Below are 9996 nucleotides of genomic sequence, written 5' to 3' on the forward strand. Positions count from 1 at the left end.
AACATTAGGCATCAAAGTGAGATACGGAAACCAAAACAGGCATGACTCAATTCTTACTAGGTAGATACATTCCCAGGACATAAGGTAATTATAAGAATATCTAAATGATAATAATAATAATAATAAAAGAGGGAAAGGAAAAAAGACAATATGAAATAAATAATACATTAACAGAGATGGTAAGCAATAAATCACATTTCACTCAAAAACATTCAAGCAAATTGAGTATATGAACATGTCTTATTGTTTCTTATTCGGATAGTACTTTCTAAATTCAACCTTGAAGGTTTAAATGATGGGTTAGACCTCAAGAACTTGGCTTTATGGATGTGAAATTTCCCTAATAATATTAATAAATACATTTACAGTGTGTTGAATTTTCAGTTTTTTGTTTATATAGTATAATATTACACCATTGGCTTTCAGCTTGATTGAATGATTGGTTTGAGTGTTCAAATATTACGGATATGTGCAATAACATGCTGATCACTCTGTGCAATAATTATATGATGCTGTGCAATAATTATATAATTATCTGATGGACACTTTGTGCAATAATCTGGCAAAACTGTAATCTGGCAAAACTGTCATCTCATCAATATACATAATGTATTTTTATATTTTATATTGTATTATCTTTTATATTTTTTATATTTATAATGCTAATCTCTTTTTTTTGGTATTATCTTTTCATTAGCACCTATAGGGTTGTTACAATCTAATTTCGTTGTACTACACAATGACAATAAAAGGCTTTAAATCTTGAAATCTTGCCACCCTTCTCTGAGTCTGTGACTGGCCACCCCATCAAACATTTTCTAGACCCGCCCCTGTCCAGTAAGTGTCCATATAAGCAGTATAATAAATGCATAGGCTTTTTAAAAGTGAGTCACAGCAAACAATCCCCTGATAATATGGCACATTTATGTTAATAATAAAAAAATAAAAATATATAAATAAAGTGAAAAGAAAGTGTAAACCCGCTAAAATTCACAATGCATAGGCTTTTTAAAAGTGAAACACATCTGAAAATATGTCTTTTTTGTTTTGTTTATATTGATGTTTTTTGCCTTCATGACGATGATCACCGCTTGGGGCGTCACAGCCAACAGTCTCCACCTCTATTCCCTGCAGGATTCATGCTGCACATATAAATCGAGCGCACCCCAGCTAGCTGAAACCACCCGCAGCCAGAGACACAGAGAGCGCATAACAGGCCGAGAGAGGAGAGAAGACAACAACGCATTATAGACGAATTACCATCGAAGCACACACACAAACCGACTATTCACGGTAAGAAATAACTCTATTATAGTCCATAATGATGTTAGATGTGTCTTTGCGGTTATAGGCTCGACGAAGGAAACAAATAGGCATTATATAATATGATGTTTAAATACGCAGGATAATAATAATAATGATGCAATGATTCACTGTTTTAAAAATAAAAAACAGGTCATCGTTTACGCATAGTGGTTATGGGTGTGGGTAGCATATTGATTTAATTTATTTATTTTTAGATTAACCAAATGATGAGGGAATAATGGCGAGGGTGCTCTGCTTGAAACTTCCTGTTATGATTGTGTTTTTGGATTGAATAAGAATATTTCTCATATGGTTATATAATAATCCATTGCCAAAGAAAAAAGGTGGCACTAGGCCATTTTGCATCCTAAAGAGCAGTTCAAATATCCTCCTCACAAACACCTACCATACACTTCCACGCAACACACACACTTGTCTTTTTTGATATATTTACTGTATTGTTATTGTTGTTATTATATATATCTTGTCCTAAAACATAAGTTGTTTGTTTTTATAATGCTTAATCGTTTTTAATGCTCATTATACCTCCTCTTTATAGGGGCATGATGGGGAGGTTGTGTGAGGTGGCTCTTGTGTCCCTTCTTGTTGTGTTCCTCCTGAACACTGAGTCCACATGGGCTAAGAGAGGGACCGGCAGCAGCAGCAGCAAGAAGACCTCATCGTCTTCCAACAACAGGGGTGGGTCAAAACCATCTCCGTCCTACCCCCGACAGCCACAGAATCCTAACCGGAACACCAATCCGTACCCTGGTGGTGGAAGTTACCCTGGTGGTGGAAGTTACCCAGGAGCAGGCAACACTAATCCGGGAGGGGCTCCCAGACAAAACCCACCGAGTTATCCAGGAGCCGGTAGTAACCCCAACCAGTATCCGGGTAGAGCCAATCCTGCAGGTAATCCTAACCAGAACCCTGCGGGGGGATATCCGGCTGCAGGTGGATATCCGGCCGCTGGGGGGTATCCGAACCAAAACCCGGCGAGAGGGAATTATCCAAATCAAAATCCAGCTGCAGGAGGCTACCCAGCAGCAGGTGGCTATCCTAACCAACCAGGCAGAGCTGGATATCCTAACCAGAACCCAGGAGGAGGCTACCCAGCAGGAGGAGGCTATCCAGCTGCAGGAGGAGGAGGCTACCCAGTCAGAGGGGGAAATACAGGACAGGGTTGGGGTCAGCCTGGGGGATACCCCGGGGGTCAGCCTGGGGGATACCCGGGTGGTGGAGGGATGGGTGGTGGTTCCCCCAACTGGAACCCGAATAATAAGATCCACAGTCCCGGCTATGGCGGAGGAGGCTATGGATACGGTGGTAATCCCGGGATGGGAGGGTCTCCTTTCTCTCGATCTGTATCGAGTATGGGTTACCAGCCCCAGTCTTCAGGTTTCGCCAAAAAAGCCATGCTGGCAGCAGGCGTCGGCGCCGTTGCGGGAATGGCCGTCGGATACGGACTCGGGCGCTTCCCTCGACCACACTTCAACTTCCGCAACCCCGAAGAAGAGCAGCACTACAACAGCTACATGTACAAGCGCTACGGCACCCAATCCACGGATGAAAAAGACTTTGGCCGCGATTACGTCTACAAGCCCCCGCCACGGGCAGAGACTTACGACAAGTTCATGGGTAGCTGCATGAACAGGACTGACCTTCTCAAAGATCAGGGGAGCAGCTCCACCAAGCCTAAAAGTCCGGGCGGAGGCGACGAGGATGATGGCGACACCGTCGGCATTGAGGAGATCGGATACCCGGCCCTGATTGAGCAACTGAAGTCCCGGCGCTGCATTGAGCTGTACATGGTCTACTCCGAGCGCTTTCTGGAGGAACGAAAAGCCGAGCAACAAACCCAGGGAAATCGCAGCAGCCCTCTGAGCGATGGGGTGATCCAACTCTTCACCTCCCTCCTCATGCTTCTCTCCAGCATGCTCCTTCTCCAGTGAGAAAAATTAGGTGTCCTTTTTCCATACCCCAAATGGATTCTACTTCCTTTACTATATCTGCACGTCCACATTCTGCTAATGTAACTCCATAGAAAGCTCTCTGGATCATATGTAGTCAATCCTCTATTATCGCCGCAGAAAACTAGTAACAAAATGCTCATGTGTATATACTGTAGTAACTAAAGGAGTCAATTTTACAGTTAGATCATCAGTTGTGTGTTGTACACAATTTTTTCTGTTAATTCTTTCAAGAATTTATTTAGCATCTCTGTTACTTTGCACTTTTTTACTCCATGTTATTAAGCACTGAATGCATAGAAAACAGATTCATGTGGTTCAGTCATTGTGACAGTACTGTATGTCTGCTACTGTGTAAAATAGGAATGTGACATTAAGGGTTTTTATATATGTACAAAAAACATCCAACTAACATCGTTCATGTAACTGTTTCACCTGTACTGGACAATTCAACAGATAGATTTTTCAATTGGTTAATTTGTTTTCATCAAATATAAAAGGATGTTTAACTTGGATCCATTTAAAAAAACAAAACAACAACTGGGCTTTCAAAGCAGATTTTCAGATCGTCAGTGCAAAGTGCAGGTGTAGCGATCGCTTCCAAATAATATAGTTTGGCAGTGGGAACAAACGGAGAGAGCTGTTTTTCTCTAAGGAGCGCTCACAAAGGCGTCAAAAGAAGAAGAACAAGAAAATAACGTGAAAGGAGAAATAAATGCCTTCGGTCGGTTTGCTCAACACGATGATCTGTGGTGATGTTGGCTCTGCTCAATGTTGCGTAATGCCCAAGAAGAGGCCATTAATGGTCATAAAATGAGCCACATTTTGCCCCTAATGGCAAACTGGCCCTTAATGCTCCAAATTAGTTAACACCAGTTAACCATAATGGGAAATGTTGGAGGCCATTTAGCTTTGGACAAATGGTTTACCATCCCACAATAAACAGTTAATGACAGAAATCTGACTGAAGGTGTCCTCAAAGTAAAATACAGCCCATCTCAGGTAGATGATACTCACACATTGTTTGTTTGTTGCCTGTAAAATCCTGGATAGCACGTATACTAACCCTCGGCAGTAAGGAGGCGTCAGTGAGCATGTGTGCTTTGATGTGCTACCTTGCCTGCAGCTGTTGAGAACAATAGGAGCATTTGTTGACACCGGCGCCTGATGCTTTGAATCTGCTTTGACTACATGTAGTCAGGTGAAAGCTGGGGTTTGGTTGAGGTTTTTTAACAGATAAAAGTCTACAACAATTCAAGGCTTTAATTCTAAATTCTGGCATCTCAGAACTAATTGGAAGCTTTGTTTCTGTACCTTTTACTTTACTCATCACACACAGTGACTTCGTGTCATATCTATCGTTAGTCAGATAAAAGTTAAAGGGGACCTATTATGCTTTTGTGCTTTTTTCCTTTTCTTTAGTGTGTTATATAGTTTTTTGTCCATATAAAAAGTCTGCAAAGTTACAAAGTCAGGGCCAAAGGGAGTTACTCTCCCCCAAAGAAACACTGCTCCTGAACTGCCTGAAACGCCTTGCTTGAAGTCCTGCCTTTTCTTCTGTAACGTAGTGATGTCACCAAGTAACACGTTTGCAAGCTAGTTAGAGTGGAGCTGGAGCGGAGTCCAAAGAGTTTGGTTCTGTTGACCAATCACAACAGAGTGGGCCAGCTGACCAATCAGAGCACATTGGGCTTTTCAGGAGGGGGTAGGCAGGAGCTCAAACAGAGCGTTTCAGACAGAGGGCGAAAAGAGGTGCAGCAGCACAGCTGGTTTGAGAAAATTTAAGTTTTTTTTTTTACATTAAAGCATGTAAACATGTTCTAGTAGAAAACCTAGAATACAAGTATGCACCTGAAAATAAGCATGATAGGTCCTCTTTAACACTGGAACTGGCTTAAAACTGCCTGGAAACAGTGGGAGTTACAGAGTCTGTTGGTTAACTGTCACATTGTGCATGAATACGGCTGTAGCGGTTAGGAGATTTGTATTCTTGTTCATATTTCTAGGCATACTCATACATACTTTAAAGACTTTCCAGTACATCTCAGCATCTTCCAGTCTTCCATCTTATCAGTCAGATAATCACAAACGGGTCAGGTATTGGCGTGTCTGTAAATATCTCTGTTTGCTTTTCACTAACTCCACTGGCTGTCATGGTGTGTCTCTCTCCAGGAATTATATGCTCTCCTTTTCCTCCCAATGGGTTTGTGAGTTTGTGTATAGTGAAGTTTATTTCTTTGTGTTTGTGGTTCTTTTCTTGTTTGAGCTTGTTTTTCTTTTATCTGACTGTTTTAATTATTACTTTCCCTCTGGGTTCTGTAAAGCACTTTGTTAAACTGTGTTTTGAAAACAATGCTACATAGATTAAGTTTTCAGGCTTTTCAAGGGAGTTTCACCCAAGTAAATGTTTAAAGAAAAACTGTCACTGTTCACTTCAGTCCATGTATTCTCTCTGTGGTTGTCGAGTTCACACACACAATATCTGGTGTGTAATAATGAAGAAAGTCAAGTGGACACTGTCTAAATTAAGTGATCATATGCACTGTTTTATTGTGATTTATTTTGTTCTTATCCAGCCAGTGTTACTTCACATTTCACTTTTGTTCTTTTAATCTGTGAGTTAATTCGCTTTCATACTGCACCCAAAAATTGTTTCCTGATTCTGGCAAAATGTTCCCAATCAATTTGAAATAACAATTTGACATTTTCATACAATCTATAGACTGTAGAATGTCTGTAAAGTGCACTTATCTCCCTTTAAGTTTAGATATTCTGTAACTGCGTCATTGAGCTCATATTTGGAGTCTGTGGAATTCTCCTGGTTTTGACTGGCAGTTGTAAACGCTTTGTGTTACTAATATGGTTTAATATGGTTTGTCATGGATGTTTATGTGTTAAATAAAATAAGTAACACAATAACTGCCTAAATTATATCATTTCACAAACACGGTCACATATTGTTGGGAGTTGTCTGGGAGTTGTCTTCGACCAGGATATGTCCTTTAACTCTCACATAAAACAAACCTCACGGACTGCCTTCTTTCATCTACGTAACATTGCGAAGATCAGGCACATCCTGTGTCAAAATGATGCAGAAAAATTAGTCCATGCATTTGTTACCTCTAGACTCGATTACTGCAATTCCTTATTATCAGGCTGCTCCAATAAGTCTCTTAAGACTCTCCAGTTGATCCAGAATGCTGCAGCACGTGTTCTGACTAGAACTAGAAAAAGAGATCATATTACGCCTGTATTAGCTTCTCTGCACTGGCTGCCTGTAAAATCCAGAATAGATTTTAAAATCGTCCTCCTCACCTACAAAGCGCTAAACGGTCAGGCCCCATCATATCTTAAAGAGCTCATAGTACCCTACTACCCCACTAGAGCACTGCGCTCACAGAATGCAGGGTTACTTGAGGTTCCTAGAGTCTCCAAAAGTAGAATGGGAGCAAGAGCCTTCAGCTATCAAGCTCCTCTTCTCTGGAACCAGCTCCCAGTTTCAGTCCGGGAGGCAGACACCGTCTCTACATTTAAGAGTAGGCTAAAGACTTTCCTCTTTGATAACGCTTATACTTAAGCTGCTATAGGCATAGACTGCCGGGGGACTTCCTATGACACACTGTCATAAGGAACTTCCTATAACACACTGAGCTCCCCTCTCCTTATGTATATACTCATGTCCCATGTCCATGTTGTTACTAACTTCATTCCTTCCCGGGAGTCCTTGTGCCTCCTTGTCTCGCAGCTAACCGTGGAGCGGGGTCACACCTGGAGCGAGGTTATACCTGGAGCATGGGTACACTTGGAGCAGGGTTTCACCTGGATCTTGGTGGTCTCCGGTATTGTGGCTGCATCTGCTGCCGCGTCGGTGCCTGCTTGACACCAACTGCTACCATCCCTAATTAACTACGTCTGTACGAGGGACTACCAATGCTAACGAGGGATTTCCAACACCTAGTGACAATGTGGCAGCCTGGAGAATAACACTTCTCAATCACTGCCAAAGACATCAAGAGCTCCCAGCAAGCATGCTGATGCTGCAGGAACCAACGCACGGGCATCGATCGCAGGGACGTCCCACACCAATACACATGGACGTACTGAGGAGAGATGCTGGACAGTGCTGGCTTTCCGATAGTTGTATTATCACTCTTTCCATCCACCACTATTGGTTTTGTGTTATCAGTCCTACTTGTATTAGCTATTACAGCTGCTAGACTGCTATTGTGGCTGCTTCTCTATCTCTCTCTCTCTATCTATCTCTCTCTCTCTCTCTCTCTCTCTCTCACTCTCTCTCTATCTATCTATCCCCCCAGCCGGTCTCGGCAGATGGCCGCCCGCCCTGCGCCCGGTTCTGCTCCAGGTTTCTTCCCAGTAATCGGGGAGTTTTTCCTGGCCACAGTGCGCTTGGTGGATCCTGTTGGGTCTCTAAACTATGGTGTACGGTCATAGACCTGCTCTATATATAAAGCGTCTTGAGATAACTTCTGTTGTGATTTGACGCTATACAAAAATAAATTTATTTGATTTGATTTGATTGTTGTTCACATGCAGTATCCTTAAAGGAACAGTTTGTAACAATTCAGGGAATTTATTAGCAGAAATGGAATATAATATTCATGACAATGTTTTCATTCGTGTATAATAACCTGAAACTAAGAATCGTGTTTTTGTTACCTTAGAATGAGCCTTCATATCTACATAGGGAGCGGGTCCTCTTCATGGTTTCTACAGTAGCCCACAATGGACAAACCGAACACTGGCTCTAGAGAGATCATTTCACGTTTTTACGTTACCTGAAGGCCACCGTAGTTCTCCGTAAACACTTGTGAAACTGTGGTAACGTGAGCAAAACCGTGGTACCGCCAGCCACTGTCTGACTTCCATTGCTCCTAAAGTCTTGTTATTATAGTAAGGATGGCCTCTGAGTGAGGGAAACGGCGTTACCGCGATTTTGCACTCGGCGGCTCACGTTACCACAGTCTTGGAAAAGGAGGAGTGAGCGGAGGGGTACTCAGTTGGTTGCATTCTGCAACCACACCACTAGATGTCGCAAATCCTACACAGTGTACCTTTAATACATTTTTTGATGGCCTAAAAGTAGTCAAATTTAAGTATATTGAGTCAGTAATCATGCTGGAATCAGCCTGTCAAATAACTTCCATGTGCACATTTTTATTGTAGATTGTAGTACCAGAAAAAAATATTGTACCCTCCACTCATCGTAATATTACCATAATTACCATAACCCATATTAAACAATAAAGGACAGGAAGGACAATTTGTGCAAAGGAGCTTTTATTTGATTTGATGTGTAAAATCATCAGATGTCTCTTATCCAGGCTGCTATAAGGAAAGACACCACATGTCCAAGTGTGAGGAACATGTTAGTGGTGGGAGCAGGGGCAGCCGCCTTAATGGCTCTCCACAGAGACTGGTTGTGAGATCTTTGGCCTTCGTCATGGTAATGCCGTTGATCTTGCTCAGAGGAGGACGTCTTATGCCCGTGATGAGATTTGTGCTTCGGCCGACCAAACAACCCCAGCCCGTACCCGGTGCCCGTGCCTCCCAGCATCCCGGCTGCTGCTGCTCCCGCCCACTTCAGGCCCTGCTTGGGGAGGCCTCGGCTCTTGGAGGGAGGCGCTTTGTCGCCGTCGCCGTCACCTTTACCTTTATCTTTATCTTTATCTTTTCCTCGACCCTTGAAGATGCCTCCACGCTTACTGTCTGCTCCTGGGCACAGAGCTGCCATGAGCAGCAGCCAAACCCACAGGGAGAGAAGCTTCTGCTGGCCAGTCATTACTGGAGATCTGCACACCGACATGGAGAAATAAAAAGAGCCTGATCAAATTAAAATCACATCGCTCCGTCTTTGTATTTTTTGCACGGTATATTTAGTCTTCTATCTGATAGACAAAGAGAGGAGATTGTTGGCTGGCGTTCAAACTGGCATTACAGCTTTTGATTTCGCTCACTGCACATCCACAGTCACATGCTCACCAGCACTAACAAAACAGACATCCAGAACCATCCACATACTCTCTGTCAACACTGGGATTAGCTGGGCATTATGTGCGTGATGCTTATTTCTCCTTTTCATGATGCATTTGTTTTCCCTGACTCTGAAAAGCAGTGTACATCACAGAACATATTAATGATGTAGTATCAAAGGGTGTGGATATGCAACTTAATGCAGTGCAGCTAAGGGGTTGATTTATAACTCTTATATCACTCAAGTAAAATGTGCAGATACCATCCATTTTGCAATTAATAACATAAAAATAAAGAATATTAGTTAAATTGTTTTGGGTTTTATTTACCTTTCTGTTGGGTCACACCGAGAGGTCGTGATGCTGGAGCGGCAGTCCTTTGTCAAAACCAGAACACTTGGTATCAGCATCATTTCCACACCAATATCCAACATCAACAGCTCCTCCCCAAAACAAACCGTGCATTGCTATTGGTTCAAGATCAATAATACAGTACAGGTTGAATGATTTTGGCTGATGGTGGCATTTCACATACAGTTGCAACACCTAGTTTTCTCCCATTATTCACTGAATGCAAAGGCTGGTGCAAAAACAAATATAATACTGTCTGCATTATCACAGGTCTGTATGTTTGTACTTCTTTTTCGAGTTATTAGTATAAGACATTAATTAATGCACATTTAATAGGAAAATATTCATTTATATGATATAATATGTACAACTACAACCAG

The 9996-nt window shown here is 42.2% G+C and overlaps 2 protein-coding genes across 3 annotated transcripts; one reads left to right on the forward strand and one right to left on the reverse strand.

Moving 5' to 3' along the window:
• The first annotated feature begins 1134 nt into the window (after positions 1–1134).
• Positions 1135–6194, forward strand: LOC141757585 (uncharacterized). Of its 2 annotated transcripts, XR_012591673.1 has the most exons (3): positions 1135–1293; positions 1865–4140; positions 4186–6194. XR_012591673.1 is itself a non-coding variant. In XM_074618161.1 (2 exons), the coding sequence occupies exon 2, from the start codon at positions 1869–1871 to the stop codon at positions 3255–3257; it is 1389 nt and encodes a 462-aa protein (XP_074474262.1). In that variant the 5' UTR covers positions 1135–1293; positions 1865–1868; the 3' UTR covers positions 3258–6194. The 2 variants fall into 2 exon arrangements, 1 of the variants encoding a protein (XP_074474262.1); XM_074618161.1 differs by having other exon boundaries at positions 1865–6194.
• A 2404-nt stretch (positions 6195–8598) lies between these two features.
• On the reverse strand, positions 8599–9726 carry sprn2 (shadow of prion protein 2). The gene is made up of 2 exons (XM_074618666.1): positions 9596–9726; positions 8599–9085 (listed from the first exon to the last, which is right to left on the reverse strand). The coding sequence occupies exons 1-2, from the start codon at positions 9697–9699 to the stop codon at positions 8599–8601; spliced, it is 591 nt and encodes a 196-aa protein (XP_074474767.1). The 5' UTR covers positions 9700–9726.
• Between the last annotated feature and the right edge of the window lie 270 nt (positions 9727–9996).

Source organism: Sebastes fasciatus, chromosome 19 (assembly GCF_043250625.1).
Source record: "Sebastes fasciatus isolate fSebFas1 chromosome 19, fSebFas1.pri, whole genome shotgun sequence".
Taxonomy (NCBI): Eukaryota; Metazoa; Chordata; class Actinopteri; order Perciformes; family Sebastidae; genus Sebastes; species Sebastes fasciatus.

Bases quoted from the DNA above. Each gene is read 5' to 3' on its own strand.
- LOC141757585 (XM_074618161.1), top strand. From the start codon at position 1,869: ATGATGGGGAGGTTGTGTGAGGTGGCTCTTGTGTCCCTTCTTGTTGTG.
- sprn2 (XM_074618666.1), bottom strand. From the start codon at position 9,699: ATGTTGGATATTGGTGTGGAAATGATGCTGATACCAAGTGTTCTGGTT. The intron at 9,086-9,595 runs GTAAATAAAACC...GTCGGTGTGCAG, and splicing joins CGGTGTGACCCAACAGAAAG to ATCTCCAGTAATGACTGGCC.